Source organism: Sorex araneus, chromosome 3, assembly GCF_027595985.1.
Source record: "Sorex araneus isolate mSorAra2 chromosome 3, mSorAra2.pri, whole genome shotgun sequence".
Classification (NCBI taxonomy): Eukaryota; Metazoa; Chordata; class Mammalia; order Eulipotyphla; family Soricidae; genus Sorex; species Sorex araneus.
In genome coordinates this window covers 225,473,203-225,496,169 of record NC_073304.1, presented here as the reverse complement: position 1 = coordinate 225,496,169, position 22,967 = coordinate 225,473,203, and the positions used below count along the sequence as shown (strand labels likewise).

The 22,967-nt window shown below is 42.6% G+C and overlaps 1 protein-coding gene and 1 pseudogene across 9 annotated transcripts in view; one reads left to right on the top strand and one right to left on the bottom strand.

Moving 5' to 3' along the window:
- TANC2 (tetratricopeptide repeat, ankyrin repeat and coiled-coil containing 2) overlaps positions 1–22,967 on the bottom strand; it is a 379,564-nt gene that overhangs the window by 87,318 nt on the left and 269,279 nt on the right. For all 9 annotated transcript variants that reach the window (XM_055131292.1, XM_055131293.1, XM_055131294.1 and 6 more), the window contains 2 exons: positions 13,646–13,927; positions 9,025–9,158 (listed from right to left, as the gene is read on the bottom strand). In XM_055131292.1, coding sequence (XP_054987267.1) covers positions 9,025–9,158; positions 13,646–13,927 — 416 coding nt within the window. The remainder of the gene's footprint in view (positions 1–9,024; positions 9,159–13,645; positions 13,928–22,967) is intronic.
- Positions 15,486–15,642, top strand: LOC129403729 (U2 spliceosomal RNA; annotated as a pseudogene).

Genomic DNA, 22,967 nt, shown 5'->3' with positions numbered 1-22,967 from the left:
ACTTGGCTATGATGTGGCTGAAGTTCAGCAGGGATGTCCGCTGAATGCGAGACCATATGCTTACACAGCAGACGCTCTGAGTCACTGCACTATTCCTCTGGCCCCCAGCACCAGTTCAACTCTATCTTCATTCCAGTATCTTAGTATATATGTATCATGTAAGTACTCATATAAACTTCGATATCGTTTCAAACTCTGCTTTATGTCACTAGCTATTAGTATATTTAACACCAGCATCACACTGTTTTGGTTCTAGAAACCTTATAGTATGCTCCAATGTCTGACGGAGCTCTATCATTTAAAAAGTTACAGTAAAATTTAAGATGCTTAGCTTTCTTATAATTCTAGACCTAAGTAGTTCTACCTCACAAAATGTTACCATTCAATTATAAATGATTATAATCCAAAGAAGATAGGAGCAAAAGAAAAAATTTGAAAAGCAAATTAGTTCACCTGGAATTCCTACGTCTAGCACAAAAGTATTTAAGTAAGAGTTTATTTCAGAGGATTAATGCCATTTCAAATTTCCTATCAAGATTCATTCCTGGGGCTCATAAATCTGATTCTAATTTGTCTAGTAAGTTGGTTGAGATGAATTATTATAAGTACTGGATTAATATGCTAAGATTTCCTAACAGAAAATAGACATTTAAATTCATTCAGTAGATATTAACTGAACTTCCATTATATGTAGCCACTGTCTTCTGGAGATAAAATGATGAGCAATATAACTTTGCCCTTCACAGTTTAACAAGAAAGACCATTTAACAAGAGATAATAAGAGTATAATAAGCATTATGAGGTAAGTGTTTTCCCCCCTAAATTAGAAACAGAACTACCACATGATTCAGCAATTCCACTTGAGTATTTATCTGAAGGAAACAAAACCAGTAATTTTTAAAAATTTAAACTGCTGAGGTAATATTTATTGGTTTAGAAGGCTGTAAATGGTGAACTATTTCAGTTTATGCGATGTTCCCAGAGTACAGCCACCACCAAAGGGCTGACATCCTTCTACCACAAGCTACTGGACCACCCTCCTCCAACCCCAGAACTTTAGTGCTAAGCTCAGAGCTTAGGGGTTTGTTCCTGTGAAGACATTGTCTGTTCCCTTATTTGCTTCTTTATATGCCACTTATGAGTGAACTTATCTGGCAATAACTGCTTGCCTGATTTATTTTGCAACCAGTTCCATCCATGTTGGAGCAAAGGACAAGATTTCAGCTTGTGTGTGTGTGTGTGAAATACTCTTTTTCTAATCTCGGAGTAGTATTCTGTGTGTGTGTGGACAAAATGCGGTGTTTCCACTATTCCATCTTTGTATACTGGTTGTTTCTAGGTCTTGATTAAATTGCACTGCAATGAACAGAGGTATGCACAAACCTTTTCAAATTTGTTTCACTTGTGTACCGATTCTCTCTCTGTGTGTCCTTTCTCCACATTTGGTTACACATGCTCAATTTGAGAGCACAGGATGATTTTTCTGTCTGATACCCTTAACTGTGGCACCAACAGTTTGAGGAACCATGATTGGTTGCCATCCCCTGATCTGGCTCAGAATTAGCTTCCTGGGAAGGATAAGGTTTGAGTTTTTTCTTACATAAATTTCCATTAAAAAATAATTCTGCTTTTTTATGAGTCTGTGACACTTATTAAAATTAGCTGGTTTCTCTAATTAGCTTATTTCAGATATACTAGCTTCTGGATCTAAGGATTAAACCTGTGAGAACATATCTAAAGTGACAAGAGCTTCTCATTGCCAAAAAACTGTGCCATTATTTTTTGTTTTTTGGGGGGTCACACCTGGCGGTGCACAGGGGTTTTTCCTAGCTCATGCACTCAGGAATTACTCCTGGCGGTGCTCAGGGGACCATATGGGATGCTGGGAATCAAACCCGGGTCACCTGCGTGCAAGGCAAATGCCCTACCCGCTGTGCTACTGCTCCAGTCCCCCTATCTTTTTTAAAGGAAATTTTAAGCCACCAAAATGACTAAAATTCCTTATAATTTTATGGTTTGAAAGCCAGCTTCAACCACTGATAATTTTTCCAAAAGAATACAAAGCGAAACTCCTTTCTGTCACACCAGAAAGGTGGCTGAACATATGGACTCTGGGACTCTGGGGCCAACCTGTTTCACCTTAAACCATGTACCAGATTTTTCTGCCTAGTTATTTAACCTCAGATTCTGTTCTTAATGTGCAAAATGAAAAGGAGAGTAAGATTCACATGTAGGGCGAGTACTGGTTCTGAATCCTAGCTCTGCCATTTACAAATAGCATGAACAGTTTTACATTTTGTAAAATGGGGATATTAACGACTATCTTAAGGTAAGAATGAAGAAACAGCAAAGGAAATAAAAGGAATATCGAGCTCAACACACGTTCAGGTCTTGCAAAATGAAGGCTAGCTTCTCTGTCTGCAGTGAATTCTCCAAGAGGGTAGGAAAGCTATGGTTAGTGTAGTTAAAGTCACATATACAGCAAAGGCCCAGAATGAGATCTGCGTGTCCTACTGCTTTAGAACAGTTAGCTTTAACTGGAAATCCTTTTAAGAGATGCCTACATGGCAACATTTACTACTTCAACATTTGTTTCGTTCAAATGGAAAGTGTTCCTTCAAGTTACAAAGGTGCTCTAACTTTTTTAAGTAGCAGTACAGGAAACAGCATGAATACTATAAATGTTTTAAGTAGCTTTACAGGAAGCAGCAGGAGTACTATGAAAAACCAGTGGTAATTGTAGATATAACAATTGACATTAAGAACCTTGTATATTAAACCAAGAGACTTTCCAAGGACAGTGGCTTTTTTTTTTTCTTTTTGGGTCACACCTGGCGATGCACAGGGGTTACTCCTGGTTCTGCACTCAGGAACCACTCCTGCAGTGCTCAGGGGACCATATGGGATGCTGGGAATCGAACCCGGGTCGGCCGCGTGCTATCACTTCAGCCCCGGACAGTGGCTTTTTTTGGTGTCCTTTTGTGTATGTATTTTGTGTTATCCAGGCAGCGCTCAACTCTGGGATTGTACCTAGGGGACAATTTCAAGCCAGGGATCAAACCAGGGCTTCAGCAAGTAAAGTATCCACTCTAGTCCTTGGAGGTATCCACTCTTTGGCCCTTTGAGGACAATTTAACTATCATGTATAAATTTTAATTTATCAAGCTGATGATTTATAAATCTAACTAATCTAACTAAAGATCATTCTGTTGAATAGCTTGTTAGAGATTAGAAGCAAGGCTGCTGGTCCTTGTTCTAGAATTTCTACCTGCATACTTGTAGACTTGAACTTTAACATGTGGTACAATGACTAGGAAATTTCAATTCAATCTAAGAGACCATGGTTAGTTTAGTATAAATTTTTTTTTTTTTTTTTTTTTTTTGCTTTTTGGGTCTCACCCGGCGATGCACAGGGGTTACTCCTGGCTTTGCACTCAGGAGTTACTCCTGGCGGTGCTCAGGGGACCATATGGGATGCTGGGGATTGAACCCGGGTCAGCCGCGTGCAAGGCAAACGCCCTACCCGCTGTGCTATCGCTCCAGCCCCTAGTATAAATTTTTTTTTAATTAAAAAAAAATTTATTTATTTTTAATTAGTGAATCACCGTGAGGGTACAGTTACAGATTTATACACTTTTGTGCTTATGCTTCCCTCATACAAAGTTCGGGAACCCATCCCTTCACCAGTGCCCATTCTCCACCGCCAGTAAACCCAGCATCCCTCCCACCCTCCCCAATCCCATCTCCCCCCACCCCACCCTGCCACTGTGGCAGGGCATTCCCTTCTGTTCTCTCTAATTAGCTGTTGTGGTTTGCAATAAAGGTGTTGAGTAGCCACTGTGCTCAGTCTCTAGCCCTCATTCAGCCCGCAACACCCTTCCCCCCGCCGCATGGCCTTCGGCTACATTATAGTTGGAGATCCCTTCTCTGAGTTGCCCTTTCCCCAGAATGTGAGGCCAGGCTCCAAACCATGGAGTCAACCTCTTGGTAGTTTAGTATAAATTTTTAACGTTAGTTAAATTTAAAAACATTCCATCACTAGGAGCAAATGTATTTTTTTCTGAAGGAAGAAATAATTACAAGCTTTCGAATATGCTCTTGAGTAAGTACAAACAATCACAGATTTCCTAACTTATAATAAACATTTTCCAGGGGCCAGGAGATGGTACAGCAGTTAGGGCACACACTAGGCATGCGCTCGACCTGGGTTCAATCCCTGGCGCCACATGATTTCCCCCAGGACCACTGGTGTAGCCCTCTGGCCCTGAGCAGTGCAAAGTGGCCCAGGTGGTTCCTGCCACTGCAGGGGCTAGTCAGCATTGCATGCTCAGGCACTGGCCTGGTTTGCCGAGATTACCAGGCCTGGCTTGTGAGTGCCTGAGCACAACTTGAGAGAATCTTCCTCTAAATTCAACATGTTTCAAATATTGAATACAAGAACCCATTGTATTCTACATTGGTTTAATCTGTATTTATTTTATTAAAGCTTTAAAACCCCCACCTCTAGGTTCAAAATTCTTTTAGTTATTATTTGCTTAAGGAAGGCACAATTATGGGATTTAAAATTTAATCACTTTTCAAGTAAGTGAAGTTATTGATTTCCAATTAGTAATAGAAAATATCTTCTAACTACTGATAATATCTTGAAAAATTTTCTTTTGATGAGAGAGAGAGAGAGAGAGAGAGAGAGAGAGAGAGAGAGAGAGAGAGAGAAGAGGTGACAATGAGAAAAGTCTCAATTTTCGAGCTCTTTTTAGCACTTCATCCAATATATTATCTGTTTGTTTATTCCCTTCTCCCCCCACGAGTGTGTGGGCTCTGTAACAGCGGGATGGAGTCTGTTTTGTTCACTACTTTCTGTAAGTCTTGTATAACAGGTGCCCAGGCACTCTAAATATCTAGGTGGGTGAGTGTGAAGATGGAAGATGGGAGGGCTTCAGCATGCAGGTATTTCTAGGATGCTATCTGCTCTGACTGTTCTAAAGAAAAGGCTGCAGCCAGTCTACAGAGGGAATATTTAGGGAGGAAAATAGAGATTTTTGGAAGCTGTACTTAGCAGTGGTTATGAGGGAACTCTAAGGTCTTTCAAAACCCTTGTTATGAGTGTGTATGTACCAGGCAATTAAAACTGGAACGGGGGGGGGGGGCTGGAGCGATAGCATAGAGGGTGGAGTGTTTGCCTTGCACACAGCCGACCCGGGTTCAATTCCTATTCCCAGCATCCCATATGGTCCCCTGAGCACCGCCAGGGGTAATTCCTAAGTGCAGAGTCAGGAGTAACCCCTGTGCATTGCCAGGTGTGACCCAAAAAGAAAAAACAAAACAAAACAAAAACCAAATAAAACTGGAATGGGGGGGAAACATGCTGCTTCTGAGTAGAGCTGGATCTCTACAAAGAAATTAGAAACTTCAGATACTGCAAATGACTTCCTTTTCCTCTTTACTAATTAACCATGATGAGGGACTTCTGCTTTGCTTTGTGACCACACCCAGTGGTGCTTGGGGTGGGGTGAGGGATAATATACTGCTGGGCCTCTCCACTTCGAGTAACCTCTCTGATCTGAGAAGAGATTTTTCCATTTATTTGAGATAGTTTACATCCTGTTCTCTCAAAAATTCTCAAGAACAGAAACAAGAAACAGCTTTATGGATATTTATAATCTGGTATTATACAGATAGAAGTTGAATGCAAGATCCATAGACTAAATGTAAGAAAATAAAACAAGCACCAGAGAATTCTTTGCTAGAAAAAGCAAACACTACAAGAAAAAAAAAAAAAGATGTGCATAATGACATTTCGGACACGTGAGTACTTGCAATAAATATCACTAGGCCATCCAAAGACACGCTTTGTTAAGTCCTGAATGAACAGCTGGTTCAATCAGTACTCTAGTGCCTCGATTCTGAGGGAGAGGTAAGATAATACACTGCACACAGGAAAGAACACAATAAAAGGACAGTTAGAAAGAGCTTTTGGAAATAAAATGAAAGCTGCTTCCCACCCCCAATTCTTTGTGTGTGAAAAGTCTGAACACAGTAATGTTGAAGAAACCTTCTAAAGGTGATTAAAAATCCAAATCAGAAAAACCAAAGTATAGAAGTAGGAGAGAACATTTAAAAAAATTAAAGCATTAGAATAGGGAATCTAATTTTGGATTAAAAGGATTTGTAGCACTGTAGCATTGTAGTCCCGTTGTTCATCAATTTGCTCAAGCAGGAACCAGTAACGTCTCCATTGTGAGACTTGTTACTAGTTTTGGCATATCGAATATGCCATGGGGAGCTTGCCAGGCTCTGCCGTGTGGGCGGGATACTCTCGGTAGCTTGCTGGGCTCTCTGAGAGGGGATTTGTATAAAAAGAAAATGTAGAAAATGTTGGAGAAAATTATCAAACACATTTCCCAGGATCAGAGTATGTCTAGGGCTTACTGGGTACTACAGAATAAATGAAAACAAAAACAAACCCCCAAAGAGGGGGAATAAAAAGCCACCAAAGAAATCAGAAGAAGAAGAAGATGATGGGGGCTGGAGCGATAGCACAGCGGGTAGGGCGTTTGCCTTGCACGCGGTCGACCCGGGTTCGATTCCCAGCATCCCATATGGTCCCCTGAGCACTGCCAGGGGTAATTCCTGAGTGCAGAGCCAGGAGTAACCCCTGTGCATTGCCGGGTGTGACACAAAAAGAAAAAAAATAAGAAGAATAAGAATAAACCAATTTAAAAAAAAAAAGAAGATGATGATGATGATGATGATGACAACCTAGTAATAATACTGAAAGGTACTAGAGGATGTGCTCCACTGAAATGAGGAATAAAATTTAGAACGAAGATGATCGAGGAATGAACAGGACACTTCCAGGTAGGGGCTGGTGGAATACTTGAGCACATTCTGGGTCCAGAGCCAGAAGGATGGAGGCTTCTGGGATGGGTGTCTCCAGGTGGGGAATCTAACTGCTGCAGAAATTGTACTGAGGGGTATTGTACAACGCTTGTAACAGCTATGGACTCAGCCACAGGTTTGAAGAAAAATAAGCTAATTTTTAAAAATGAGGCATTAAATAATGTGCAGGAAAAACAAAACTGCTCAAAAAAGAAATATCTGTGGTTTCTACTTTAAGCCACACTTGCATAATATTAATACTAAAAATACTATAATATAGATTCTGACATAAGTCATGATATAATTGGATTGAGATTTGGGAGACTAAGGAAAGAAGGGGAAAGAGCTGAAGTTCTCATCATAATAGGAATATATAATGTGTAACACTGATAAAAAAAAGTTACGATAGTATATAACAATATTTAGAAAATGGAGATAAAAATCAGAGAAACAGCCTCAAGAGTTGAAAAGGTCACCTTTAGGAAGGATTGAGGAGAGGAAAAGAATTGCTGATTTTTATTTTAAATCCCCGAGCATTATCGGCTTTTCTCAACTATGTGCCCACATACCTCTTTGGCACAAATTTAAAATCCAAATATTAAAAATATTATGCAGAATATGCATACAGCAGGAAGAGTTTGGGGCTAAAAACGAAAATAAGAAACTACTGATGCCTTATTCAGTGATCATGAGTAAGACATATGACTGTTGAGTCTCAATTTCTTTACGAAGTCATTAAAAAAACTTAAGTTTTTAAATTTTTACGTATTGTTTTTATCTCTGGTGCTCCGGGATTACTCCTGGCAGTGTCTGGGGGATCACACAGAGTGCAGGGGATTGAGCCTGGGTCAGTCACAAGGCAAGCACTTTATTGGTTGTTCTATTTTTCTGCCCCAGAGAACTTAAATTTTTTTGGGGAAAAAATACATCTTTTCCTTTTGTTGTTGTATGTTTGGGAGTTGCACACTTGGTTGCATGGAACATGCAACTGGGGGTGGTGCCAGGGCTGACACTGTTGGTCCTGGTGACTGCTCCTAGTAGCGTGGGTGGTGCGGGGACTGCACTCACGGGGTCTCACGCAGACAAGGAAGCTGCTCCATCACGAAGCCACATCCCAAGACTCCAGACTTTGAATATTTTAAAGGAACAACTCTAAGACTCTGACTGGTAATAAGAAAGTACTTTTCTAGAAACAGCACAGAAAGGAACTTTTCCTCATACTGTCATGGGATATGTGCACAGTTTTACTCACTTTGCAAGGAAGGGTCTTCCAAGCTTAGCCTCTATGGTGTTAAGATAAAACTAGTGAGACCCAGAGCCTATGTCTGGCATGCTCTGGGCTGTGAGTTCAAGCCCCAGTCCCACATGCTAACCTGCACCTTCCCCACCCCGCACCAACCCCAGCACCGCCAGGTGTAGCCTTGGTTCCCTTGAGCATGGCTGGATATAGGCCCAGGGGTCTTAGTACTGCTGGTCTGACCAGGACCACATCAGTGGCCCAAGCATGGAACCACCAGGCCTGCAGGTCAGCCAGGCACTGCCCAGAAGTGACCTCTGAGACCTACTTGAGGGGAGGGAGGGAGGGAGGTGGGGGAGAAGAGAGGGAGATCTGAGAGGGAAAGAAGAGGAAGGAAGGAAGGTAGGAAGAAGGAAGGAAGGCAAAAAGGGAGGGAGGAAGGAAGGGAGGGAGGAGAGAAGGGAGGAAGGAAGAGAGGGAGGGAAGAGAGAAGGGAAGGGAAGGAAGGTAGGAGAAGAGGAGAGAAGGGAAGGGAGGAGAACAGAGAAAGGAAGGGAAGAGGAGGGAGGAATGAAGGGAAGGGAAGGGAGGGAGGAGAGGAGAGAAAGGAAGGGAAGGGAGGGAGGAGAGGAGAGAAAGGAAGGGAAGGGAGGGAGGGAGGAGTGGAGAGAAGGGAAGGGAGGGAGAGAAGGAGGAGAGAAGGGAAGGGAAGGGAGGGAGGGAGGAGAGAAGGGAAGGGAAGGGAGGAGAGAGGAGAGGAGGGAAGAGAAGGGAGGGAGAGAGGAGAGGAGGGAAGGGAAGAGAGGGGGAAGGGAGGGGGAAGGGAAGGGAAGGGAGGGGGAAGGGAAGGGAAGAGGGGAGGGGAGGGGAGGGAAGGGACTAGTCCACGTGCAACTGGGGAATTGTACCTGCGAGGCGAGCCTTCTCATGGCTTCCTCCTGCCGTCTGCGCATTTCTGGGGTTCCCGGGCAGCTCCCGCTGGTGAGGGAGGAGTGAGCTGAAGGTGGCTGTGTGAGTGGCAGCTCTCTGTTGGCATCCACATCTGGAATACAGAGATGGATGTTTGCATCTTAGAATCATACTCTGAACTAACGGAAGACTGATGGGATTTTATGATCCTGAAATCTACTCCTAGGAAAGTACACTCACGAGAAACTAAAACCCGTATCTACACAAATGCTTATAAATGTTCAAAGAAGCAAGAGTCCTAATAGCCAAAAATGTAGGAGAAGGGGATGCGGAGGGAGCTCCAAAGTGTGCTGGGTTAGAATCCTGGCACCACCGGCCCCCCCACAGGCCCCAGCAGGCTGGTCGTGGCTGTCTCCAGCACTGCCCAGTCCGAGCTCACACGAGTGCTGCCGGGCAGGTGGCCGACACCAAGCACCGCACGGGAGGAACCTATTAAGAAAGGCACAAACAACTCAAATGTCCCTCAACCGACGGATGAATGAGTAAAACATGGGGTATGTATGTCCATACACTGGAATGCTACCTGACAAGAAGAAATGAGATGCTGAAATGTGTGACATTATGGCTGACTAATCACTAAAAATGTTACTTTCACTCAAAAAAGCCAGTTTCAAAAGACCATATGCTGCATGATTGCACTTACATGAAATACCTAGGACAGGGAAATCCACAGGGCCAAACAAAAGTAAATTAATGGTTCTGAAGTGGGTGGCAAGAGGCATTACGGGGAGAATGGAGGCATGGGATTTCTCCTAGGGGGCATGGGAATGAACTATTATTAGATCATGGTGATTATACTGTGACACTACTGAAAACACAGAATTAAACTATTTTAATGGGTCAACGGTATGGTTGTTAATTATAGCTTAATACAGTCGTTTAAAATTTTTTTCCATTTGTTCATGTTATTTAAAAATGCATTGACGACTACTAGGAACTGTAGGCTATTTCTGAATATGGATTTGTAAATAAGTATCATTTCTTGTACTACGATTTGATGAACAGGTAAAGGTGCTCATCATTCGATTCCCTACCAGCAGAGCTAGACCGAGATGACTTCTATCCAATTGGAAGAGAAGATTCCCTGGTCACTGGGTAGAATTCGGAAGGATTGTAGGTGGGTATGGGGAGGAGGTGGAGGGTGGAGGGAAAGCCCGAAGAACTGTCAGCTGGGGGAGAAAGTTCAGAGACTCTCTCACTGTATCATTTCTGTGGTTCACTCCTTCTCTCCACCCCATTCCTCTGTAGCTGGCATTTGATTTTGTGGGTAATTATGGTATGAATACCCTCTGCCTTCCAGCTATTCCCTCTCGGAGATACCCTCTTTTTTGTCTGAGTGACTATTTTCTGTTCGGTATTCAGAGAACAGTGGAAATAAAAGCTACTGGGGAGGCAGCAGGCAGTGTGAGCAGCAAACTGGCAAAACAAAGTTCTGAAGCAAGCAGCGTGGGGAGGGGTGGGGCGAGCGAGCAGCTGTTCGAGGGCCTGGCAGCTGTTGGCAAATGTCAGATTCAAATAATAACTACACAGAGGCTTTTCGAGATAGGAAAATAGGGTCCTGTAGCAGCGAGCTTCCCGGCCTGCCGTGCGGAGTACACTTGTGGGGAACGCGGTCACGCCAGAATTATACAACAGGTCTAGCTTCACAAACTGCTTTTGTGCCTCGTGTGTGTGTGTGCTGGGAGGTGGGTGATGGTGGCGGTGGTGGAGACGCATGGGGGAGTCAGGCTCAGGACGGGGTGTAGGTGGAAAGCAGGATGACAGGCGAGTGCCTGTCTTGACAGCTTTTCTGTACTGTCCCGGAAAATGACAAGGCGGGGGCGGGCGGGGGGCTGAGCGTCTGTGGGGGCAGGACTGAGGCAGGCGGTGCAGCGCTGCAGCCGAGACTGCTCCCCTCTGCCACAGCGGCACCGCTGGGGGAAGGCAGCGGTCGCCGAAAGGACAACAGACTGAGATGCAGGGGACGCAGGGAGGCTCCTGTCATTTTTTTTTTTTTAATTGCTCCAACTATATTCTTGGTCTCTCTGAGGGTAAGGGATTCCAAACAAATTAAGTTTAATATACATTAAATTTCATAAAAATTTAGCGTATTCGCTCCTTATTGATAATATTCTTTCTCATCAATGGAAAACAATCTACTGCTGCCAGTAACATTTCTAGTTCCGGTTTATGTTCACAGCCCACAATTTACTGGTGACTTAGTCTCAACCCTTTCTAAGGACCGTGGGTTCTGTGGAGTTGGCCAGAGACAGAATGTGGTGTGGACTTAATAGACTACAACCAGTAGTATTTAGTAAGCAGCAAATTCTCTCTCTGTGCAATCTGATTAATGTGTAACCACAGACTCAACTTCCTTTGGGGAGAATACTACTTTCACGTCCAAAAGTTAACTATCAGGTCAAACCCACAGTTTCAACCTACAGACGTTTGTCTTGTGAAGAGGAGTGTATGGTATTCTCGAGAGTTTCTGGAGAGGAAACGATAAAGGATGCAAAAGCGTAACTTAGCTACCTCTGAAGAACCTTTACTTTGGGGGAAACACATGAGCTATTTTCTAGAAACTCTTGTTTTCCTAGACTTGAGGTGGGGATCTCCAGGCACCTTTTGCTTTCTAAGAAAGCAACTCTTTTTACCGTTCAGATTTATCCTCTGCCAGACCTGGTTCTACTAGTGCTATCTGCAACAGCAATACAGACAGAGCAACCTGAGAGACATTAGTGTCGGGTTTTCTTCTGATACACTCAAATAGTTTATCTCTTTGGCGTAGTAGTTTGGGGAGATATTTACACAAAGGAAAACTATGGAATAGATACAGAAAATTATTATCAACCATGAAAGAATTCTTAAAAGTTACAGAATTTTAGCACAGGAACACATCTTAAAGATTACCTAGTCCTGCTTCCTCATTTTACGGATTAACAAAACCCTTAAAACGAAAGAATTGAAACAAAGTTTTAAGATTACAAAGTATAGTTAATATGAATGTTGGGGCTCTAGCTCTGGGCTCTTGACTCCTATGGCATTCTACCTCAGAAAAGCTCCTGTGAGTCAGAAACAGTCAGAAACAGAAGGGCTGGGGAGCTTGCCTTGCATGGCTAAGGCCCACCGTTGGATCCTCTGCATAGCTGGGCCCACGAGCACCTGTGGGTATATACGGCCGTGAGATCCTCCAGCGCTCTGGGGGATGGTTCCCAGCACTACGGGGCCTGGGCAGCCTCACACCTCTCTCTGGGCTCAAACACTGAACCATCTGGTCTGCTTGTCTGTGTACTTCTGTGGCTTTGAAGTCTCTTCCGCCTGGCCCGGAGGCCACCTCTCCAAGTCACAGCTGAGGAAGTTAGCATGGTACTTCTTTTAATAGAACAATTGTTCTGTCACAATTCCTACCATATTCTCGTACGCACGAGCTCTTCTTTGAGATTTCTTTTAACACAATAATTCTGCTACTTGTTAGATATTGCTAAGTGTACCTGAGGTAAGCTGACTATTCAATTGCCTGAGGCTGCTAATTAATTCCGACAGGATGCCTGGCGAGTGCTCAGTGCGTTCCTGTTGAGTGTCTAGCAGAGTGCCAGACTCTATAACTTCTATGAACTCAAACAAACCGTTTGTAGTAGCTCTGTCTGAAAGTTTGTGGTGAGCAAGATTACCGGGCCAGAAAAGCAATAGCTCTTCTCTTTGTTCTCTACTAATGAACAGAAACCAGGTAGACTGGTTGCATACATAGCACGGAGAGGAAGAACATTTCACCCATCTTTACTGGAGGGTCCCACCAGTAAGGAGGGCAGCGTAACGGAGAGGAGAATGGCCATGGCCATCAGACTGCTGAGGCTCCAGGTTCACCATCCACCAGTGACGAAACGTGGGAGGCGACCTCAGCCTCTCTGAGCCTTGATCACTGACCTGTGCTATGAAGGTAACAGGAACCTCCTCCTTAAGTGGAAAAGAGGCTTTGCGTGAGTTAATGTTTATGAAGCTCACGGACCTTATGAGCATTTTTAAAAAGAATAAACAAATTCTGGTGGTAACCAATAAGCTATACCTGGCCTGTGACGAAAGGAGCATGAAAAGATACATGATGTCTCAGCATCTTTGCACCAGGAAGCAGGAATGTCCCTTCAAGGGCACCATCGAGTTTGAGCCCAAAGAGAGCAAAACTGACATCAACAGCAAGAAAATGAAGGCCACAGTGTGATTAGGCTGGCATGGAGCAAGAGAACACGGGTATAAGTTGAACAAAGCTGACAATGATGGATACGAATGGTTCTTCTAGGCGACTGCCACAGTCATTATCCAAAGGACAGACATGCCATACAGGCAGTAGGAAGAGTCATGAATTTATTCGGAGAGAAAGGTTTTTTCTGTCACACTTGGGTGACTCTTGGATATGTGGGTCAAAGGTAAACGGAGTATTACATTCCTTCCTTCAATTCTGAATTAATGATCCTCACCTGCAAGCCGGGTTTTACACATTCAAAAATTAAAAAGATGAGACTTAATATGTCAGGAAAAAAAATACCAGAGTAATAAAAGAGGGAATTCTTTATAAAGAATACGCACGTTTGGGGGAGGCATGTGGGCTGTCTGAGGCGATCTGTCTCATCCGTGTCCCGTGGCAGCTAAGGGCCACCAGCCTGGAGATGATGGCAGTTTTGCCGAACCCAATGTTTCCGACAATGACTACCCCTTGGTTTACGCTGGCGTTTGAACTTTGAAGCTGAGCATCTATTTCGTGGAAAACCCAGTCCCGGCCAACGAATACTGACTCTGTCGTGATGCTGGGCACTTCAAAGAGGAGAGGCTTCAGGGAAATATCTGGAGGCCTATATGGTGCGAAGCGAACTGGAAGGAACAAAAAGAGAACACAGCACTTAGGAAACACCATTTACTGAGAGGAAAAAGCAGTGCGGTTCAGGAGATTCTTGAAGTTACGGTATGAATATTAGGTTACTCCAAAAATAATTGGTCTACATAGATAAGCAACAGCATGTGAGCCAGAGACATCTGGTACTCTAGTGGGCAGAACACTCAAACTCATAATGATTTACGGAATACTCACAAAGTCGGGGTGACATTCAGAAATATCACACAATGGAGATGACACATCAGTACCGGCAATTAGACAAACGCAAAAGTTGTGAAGAAGTGGGGCCCTCCAGGCTGTCCCCTCCATGGGCAGGGAGATAACTGTTTTGATGCTGTTCTGTGGGGAGAAGCTACAAGGCGCTTCTGGGAGGAGAGGCCAGTTGCGGCAGAACATTTAGAGGGTTTACAGAATCAGCTAATGGTTTTTACCAACCAGTAGGGAAGTGTTTTAATATTTAATACTATTGCATATACCATTTGATATGTTTGGTAGAAAAGGAATGCAAAGAGGATTTGACGGTTTCTTTAAAATAACAATGAAAACAGAAATTCCCTTAAGTTCATGATTGCATTTTTATGAACTTTTTTTTTTTTTTTTTTGGCCTCATCTGGTGTTGCTCAGGGTCACTTTTGGCTCCGTAGTCAGGAATCACTCTTGGCAGGCTCAGGGTTGCCTGAGCCAAACAGGATTGGCTTCGTGCATGGCAAGTACCCTACCTGCTGTACTATCTTCCCAACCCCCAACAGGTATATTTTTAACAGAAGTAAAATCTGGAGGTTCTGACAGTTTAAAAAATTTTCAACATGTTAAGCAATTGGGGAAGCAGAAACCAAATTGTCACCTAACATAACTGTACCTACATCGTCTATATTCATGCAAGTATTCAGGCAGGCATCTTAACCCCTGTATTATCTGTCTGGCCCTTGAGTAAACATTTCTAAAGCTACACTTATTTACTGTAAATAATTTACCCAGTTTTTTAATTTTTCTTTTCACATTTTATTTATTTATTTTTGTTTTTTGGGTCACACCTGGCAATGCACAGGGGCTACTCCTGGCTCATGCACTCAGGAATTACTCCTGGTGGTGCTGGGAGGACCATATGGGATACTGGAAATTGAACCTGAGTCGGCCGTGTGCAAGGCAAATGCCCTACCCGCTCTGCTATCGCTCCAGCCCCTCCACATTTTTTTTTTTAACTTGTATAAGCTTAAAACTTTTATGTGATCAAACTTATTTTTTTCTTTATGATTTGTGTCTTTATGGTACTGTTCTTTAAAAGACCCTTCCTAATATCATTGTATCACTCTCATCCCGTTGCTCATCGATTTGCTTGAGCAGGCACCAGTAATGTCTCCATTGTGAGACTTGTTACTGTTTTTGGCATATTGGATACACCACAAAGCTTGCCAGACTTTGCCGTGTGGGCAGGATACTCTCAGTAGCTTGCCAGGCTCTCCGAGAGGGATGGAGAAATTGAACCTGGGTCGGCCGCGTGCAAGGCAAATGCCCCAGCCGCTGTGCTATTGCTCCATTGCCTCTCGGCCTTTTGGCTAAGATCAAGTGCAGTACCTTCCGAATATAAGAGATTAAAATCTTCACAGTATTTTCCTTGCGCTTTTGAGTCTTGATACAGAACAAGAACTTAGCTTTATTTTCTTTCTCCAAATGGTTAATAAATTATCCCATTGATAAACACTAACAAGTCTCACAATAGAGATGTTACTGGTGCCCATTCGAGCAAATCAATGAACAACAGGATGACAGTGCTAGTTCCACTTATCTATAGGCCCATTTCTATGTCAGTATAGTATGATTACAAGTCTCAGATCACCTAATTAATTTTTCAATAGATTTTGAAAACGATAGCTTCAAAAAAAATTTTTAAATGAGTTTTAAATTTGACTGTCACTGTCATCCCGTTGCTCATCGATTTGTTCGAGTGGGCACCAGTAACGTCTCTCATTGAGACTAATTGTTACTGTTTTTGGCATATCCAATATGCACAGGTAGCCTGCCAGGCTCTGCCGCACGGGGCAGTTTTAAATTTACCATAATAAATCTTTTATTTCTTTTCTGCCATTATAATTCTTATTTCATTTACCCAGTTCTGAAGGCTAATCCAGAAAAACTCTACTTAAGAGTTTCAGAGAGTCTCTTTCCCGCATGCCTGGCTGTCTTCCCCAGGGCCCCTCGGAGGGGATGGGCTCCAGCTTCCCTCCCTGCCCCAAGCAGTGGCCGAAGAGCTCCAGAACCAAACCACAGCCATGCTGAAGGCCCCTCTCCACACGTTCGGACAAGCCTCACACATGAAAGTATCTGCAGAGGAACCCAGGTATGTGTAATCCCATCAACGGCCAACATCCAGAGACTTAAAAGCAAGCTCCCAGAAGCGCAAAGCGGCTGCACAATATCTTATAACCTACTTCTCCCTCTGGGAGAAACTAGCAAGCTACTGAGTTTCCTGCCCACATGGGACAGCCTTGCAAGCTTCCCATAGTGTATTCATATGCTAAAGCCAGTAACAAGCTGTATCTCATTCCTCTGACCCAGAAAGAGCCTCCAATGGGGCATCATTGGGAAGGCCAAGTGGAGAGAGGCTTCTAAAATCTCAGGGATAGGACGAATGGAGAGGTTACTGAGCCCGCTCGAGAAATCGATGATCAATGGGATTTCGTGATTTGTGATTCGTTTCATTAAAAAGAATAGATTTTGGGCTGAAGCAATAGTATGGTGGGAAGGGACTTGTCTTTCATGAGGTTGACCTAGGTTTAATCACCAACACCCCAAATGGTCCCCCACCCCCTGCAAGCACCACCAGGAGTGATCCCTGAGCATAGAACCATGAGTAAGTGGATCACAGTGGGTATGGCCCAAACATCCCAAATAAACAAACACACACATTTCTGGAAATAACCATAGTATGTTTTTGTAAGTCAGCAGCAGCAGGTATCTATTTCACTTTAGCAGATATACATCATATATGTAGGCTGGAGCGATAGCACAGTGGGTAGGGCGTTTGCCTCACATGCGGCTGATCCGGGTTTGATTCCTCCGCCCCTCCTGGAGGGCTCAGCAAGCTACCGAGAGTATCTTGCTCGCACATCAGAGCCTGGCAAGTTACCCGTGGCATATTTGATATGTCAAAAACAGTTAACAACAAGTCTCACGATGGAGATGTTACTGGTGCCTGTTCGAGCAAACCGATGAGCAACAAGATGACAGTGATACAGTGATAGAATAATTTAAAAGTCAATTTGAGAAAAAAATATGTGAAATAGGTAACTGCTGTTAGAGTCTGAATGCTAGGCTGAGAACATCTATATTTCCTTTTATAACCTATTAAAGTGGCTAGCTAGGAGGCACACTGGGGAGGAGGAGCTGTAAAGAGACCACTCGGGACAAGAGTCCTGGAAAGATGCAGTGAAGGCTGGATCCAGCTTTCAGTGAGACTGCAGGAGTGATAGGATGTACAGGAACTGTCCTAAGATCAGATGTGGTGGTAATGGGAGGTGAAGAAGGCAAAAATCTTTTATCCGAAGTCTCAAGCCTGAGAGAGTAAGGGGCTGAGGAGCACTAAGAGTTTAATCTATCAAGAGAGTTTTCTATTTTATATGAACAATTTTATTTTCTCCAGATAAGGAAGAGGGCCATTCATGCTCACTCAAGGCCTCAACTCTGAGTTTGAATTCTACAAAACAAATCGAAGCAGAAACCCTTTATTTGCTTTGCACATTTTATGCAGGCACTGGGATGAGGAAAATGTGCAGAAGAGTCCTCTGAATGCCATCTGTACATTCACAAAGGACAGGTAGACTCACATGTGTTCCTCAAAGCACACAGGAAAAGGGCAGTGGCCGAAAGAGTAAGGTGCGAGGAGAGAAGCACCAATGAAGCAGTAGAAAAGAAGGGGGGTAGAAGGGACTTTCCTGGCTGAGAATCAATCACTAGGGCTGGCCTGGAATTGTACGGTTACCCAGAGACCACTCCTCTACACAAAACCCTCCAAGAATTCCTCACTCATTGGGAATAAAGTCAAAACTGCCATGTCTTACAAGGCTCAGGTTGACTTGGACCCTGTTGACCAATCTCACGTCACTTCCTCCGCCATCTGCTCTGTACCTGCTCTTCTGGTCTAGTTTCTTTCCCACTGCTGTTTCAATGACTTACGCGGTTCATTCCTTTCTTGTTCATATGGGGGGAGCTTTTCTTTTAGGTTGAATTTTATTTTCTCAAAAAGGCTTCCCCTAAGCAATCATTTGAAGTCAGCTCTTCTATCCCTCATGATTATTGTTTAGCAAACTCTCTTGAGAGAGTTTATAAAGGGGTGGAGAGATAGCTCAATGAACCGAGGGGATGCTTTGAAAGCATGGTGCCTACGTTTGGTCCCTGGCGTAGCATATTCCCCGAACCCCCAATCACAGGTCTGGGAAAAATCTCTGAGCACTGTCCATGTATGACTCAAGTATCCCCCCCACAAAAGAATTTATAAAAACAACAATTATTGGAGCTGGAAAGATAGTATAGCGGGTAAGGTGCTTGCCTTGCATATGGCCAAATAGGTTTGATTCCTGATATGGTCCCCGGAGCACTGCCAGGAGTGATTCCTGAGTAAAGAGCCTAAAGTAATCTCTGAGCACTGTCAGGTGTGGCCCCAAAAGCAAAATAGAAAGTATTTATTTTATAAATTCTGATTATAGATCAGTCTTGCACAATATTAGTATTTTTCCTTGTTCTTTCCTATTTCCTCACCTAGAATGAAGCTCTACGAAACTAGAAACTACCACAGTTATCACCAGCATCTAGTCTGAGGTACACAGCAAAGGCTCAATAAACATTTGTTAAATGAATACTGAATAAGGGAATCACAGAGTTTTATAAAAAGAACTCTTATTAGGAGAAAGGGGAAAGTGAAGGAAGTGTTTTGTCATTACATCAGAGCCCACATATATCTCAAGATCATAATTAAGATGAAAGTTCCTGCTATTTAGTCAAGAATTAAATTTGCCCTAGCAATCCCAGACTGTTCCAGGTCTTGTGAATTTTTTCTTTGAATGATCTATCAGTCACCTCTGCTCATCTCAACTATTTCTGTCTTGCTCAGGGTTTCTTTTTGTTATTCCTCCAGCTTCCTAGCTGACTCCCCTTCCTAGCTTTGCTCTCTGCCTCAGCCATCCACTTTACATATTACACCAGAGGAATCTTTATTACTGTGATTAGATTGGCCACATTATCTGCAGTGTTCTGAAATCTCCAATGGCTCAACTTTCTGTAATATGAAATCCAGAAATCTTGCCAGATTTCTCTCCACATAAAACACTGCCCATTACCTCTTCCTCACAGCTTGCCTGTAATACTGTCTGAGGTGGAGGATGTAGTCTCCTCAGCACAGCTTGACAGGTTCTGCTTCAATCCAGTCCTTTTGATTTGCAAAGGGTTGTCCCTTTGAGCTGAAATGACCCTTTCTTCTCTCAAAATACCACCTATGTGCTAAAATCCAGGTTAATTTCCATCTATTCCATAGTATCTTTTTTAATCTAGGTCTCATTCAACTTCTTATCCTCAAACCAAGTTTACATAAAATTTTGCGCAAAGTTCTAGGCTGATTTATATTATTTATATTTATATCCTGATTTATCTATATATAATTAAATAGGATATACATCTAATTTTTGGGCCACACCCAATGATGCTCAGAGGTTACTCCTGGCTCTGCACTCAGGAATTACTCATGGCGGTGTTTTGGGGATAATACGGGATGCTGGGGATTGAACGGGGTTGGCTGAGGGCAAGGCAAAACACCCTACCCACTGTACTCTTGCTCTGGCTCTCTGTATTCTTAAATTTATTTTTGGCTTTGGGGCCATCCCCAGCAATGCATGAATACTCCCACCTCTGTACGTGGGGTTGTTCCTAGTGGTACGAAGCACCAAACTTTTAGCTCCAGCGTGCAAAGCATTCATTCTAGGCTTTGTGTTATCTCTGGATAATTTATTTTTAAGAAGGAAAAACTGAGAAATAATTAGCTTCTAACCTGGCACTTAAGTAATGAGGTTAACATCTCAGTTCCAGTTTAGGAACTAACTTCTTAGGGGTGGGAAAGACTTGAAGAAAACCAGGACAGTGTGTGTGTTTGCGTGAGAGAGAGTGTGCTGGGGAGTAAGGGGTTTGAGGCAGTAACTTAGGTAGTGTTGCTTTATTTTATTACTATTGTACTATTTTGTGGTAGTGTTGGGGATCAAACCCAAATGAACCTCACGTATGAGAGGCAGGTGTTCTACAACTGAGCTACATCCCTAACACACCCCCATCCACCATTATCTTTCAGTATGTTCACAATGTTGTACAACCACTGTTTCCATACGCTTCAAAAACATTTTCTTTGCTCCAAAAGAAAAATTCCATATTCACAAGTCATTCTCCATTTCTTCCTTCCCCCTTGAATATCGATCACTACTTCTATTGGTTTACCTGTCTGGATACTTCACATATGATGTGACTTTTTGGTTTTGTGGTTACACCCAGCAGTGTCTGGGGACCACCTGATACCAGGGGTTGGACCTGGTTTCTGCATGCAAAGCATGCACTCCAGCCTTTGAACCATTTCTCTGGTTCATTGTGATACTCAGGGTCTGAATTTTCTCACTCAGGATAAGAACAGGCTCATCAATGTAGCCTGAATACTTAATTCCTTTTTATTCATGCTCAGAAACACACGTGCATGGATGTTTGTTTAGCTATGAACTTGTTTAGCTAGGAATCCAATGAGAGATATTTGGCTGTTTCCTCTTTTGGGCTACTGTGAATAGTGTTATAAATATTTGTGCATGCTTTTGTTTTGAGGACATTCAATTCTTTTGGATATATACTTAGAAATGGAATTTCTAGGTCATACAGAAACTTCTAAATTTTTGGAAGAACACTATTTTCTACAGTGACTGCATTGTTTGACATTTCTCTCAGTAATGTACAAGTACCAATTTTCCTTCATCCTTCCTACACTTGAAATTTTTGTTTTTATGATAGCAATGCTAGTAGGTATGAAATGGTATCTTACTGTGGTCTTATTTGCCTTCCCCAATAACTAGAGATGAGAGTATCTTATGTGCTTACTGCCCAGAGCATGTCTTTTTTTAAAAAAGACGTCTACTCAAGTCCTTGATTTATTTTTAATTGTTTAAAATTGTTTAAGACTAATTGTTTTTAGTCTTTTTATTGTGAGATGCACAAGTTCTTTACATATTCTGGATATTAGTGTCTTACCAGATGGAACATTTATAACATTTCTCCCTTTTGTGAAGGTTGTGGTTCACTTTATTTTCTTATTGTCAACTGCAGTGCTGGGGGATGATACCCAGGTCTCATACACGCAAGTTCAGCGCTCTGTCATTGGGCTCCTACCCCACGCTGTGTAGTCATGCTCTGGGTGATGACTCTGACGCACGGAAGTTTTAATTTTGATGACATCCACACAATCAGATATCTCTAATTTTATCCAAACCAGGGGCATGAGACATCCCTATATATATTTTCTTCTAGGAATCTTCTAAGTTTTAGCTCTTAAGTATAGGTATAACTTTTATAACTTTTATAGATAAGTCTAGATAGCACTAAAGAGAACTGGAGACCCAACTAGAATAAAAATCAAATTCTGATTCCCCAAATCTAGGATTTTTCCTACTCATAACTGTTCAATGAAATATCACTAATCTTAAAATGAAACAAGTTATTTCACTGATAACCAGAATGCACAGCCTTTGCTGACTGCAGAGGATAACTGCCTTTTCTCCACCTCTCCTTGTGCTTTCTTTAGCAACTTCACACTTGGCCATGGGCTGGAGCGATAGCACAGCGGTAGAGCATTTGCCTTGCATGCCAGTAACCTGGGTTCGATTCCTTCATCCCTCTTGGAGAGCCCGGCAAGCTATCGAGAGTATCTTGCCCATTGGCAGAGCCTGGCAAGCTACCCATGGTGTATTTGATATGCCAAAAACAGGAACAACAAGTCTCACAATGCAGACGCTACTGGTGCCTGCTCGAGCAAATCGATGAGCAATGGGATAACAGTAACAGTGACAGTGACACTTGGCCAGAGACAATCTCCCCAGAATGGAGCTACTAAGACACCGAGTAACTTTCTATACAGAAAGACTCATATCTTTGGGTCTGAGATTACTTTATATTTGTTATCAGTGGGGCATTCATGAATATGATCAACGTCGATGCAGAACGTGAAGTATAGATTTAACTTAAATGTTTAAGTGTCTGTGAAATTTTCTATTAAGATATCTTGTGCTCATGTTGACGTAATCTCTCATCATATTTTATTCCACTGAGAAAGCTTTGACATTTAAGAAAGTTATTTAAAATTTTTTTCTAAAAATGTAATCAATTCACAAAAGCCTCAAGGGAAGAACAGTTAAAATTAGCCCAGTACCATATGGTAAAACAACTGCAGACACCAAGAACAGCCTAGAAATTTCTGTACCTCAGAATTTAAGGTTTTGTCGATCAGTATGCTAAAGACAGCCATACTTACTCTGCACCAACAAAACATTTAGAGCATACTAACAAGAAGGTACTGTGGCCTGCCTGTGGAAATGTGAACTCCAGGGTGTGCCTATGAAGGTAATGCATAGTCTCCGTGAGATTCATATTCCTAAATAAATGCTTGCTTTGGGTATCAGTTGGCTTCTAAGGGATTTTTCTAAAGCAGAAACCACTGAAATAATCCAGTGAGAAACGGTCACTGTAACTCTGAGCTAGTCCCTCCCAGCAAGAGAGCATCCTTCTTAAAACACCCAAGTAAAGCACAAATTATTATTTGTGATTTACATTTACATCATAATAAAAAAAACCGTGATGGGTGTATAAATAGGTAGATGGAGATATGTAATAAATAAAAACATTTTAAACAGGCATGCAAATAAGACATGCAAAGGAGCAGTTTTGAAAGGAATTTAACATTGCAGAGTTTCACTGGTGTGTGCAGCTCTTCAATGCAAATTCGCTTTG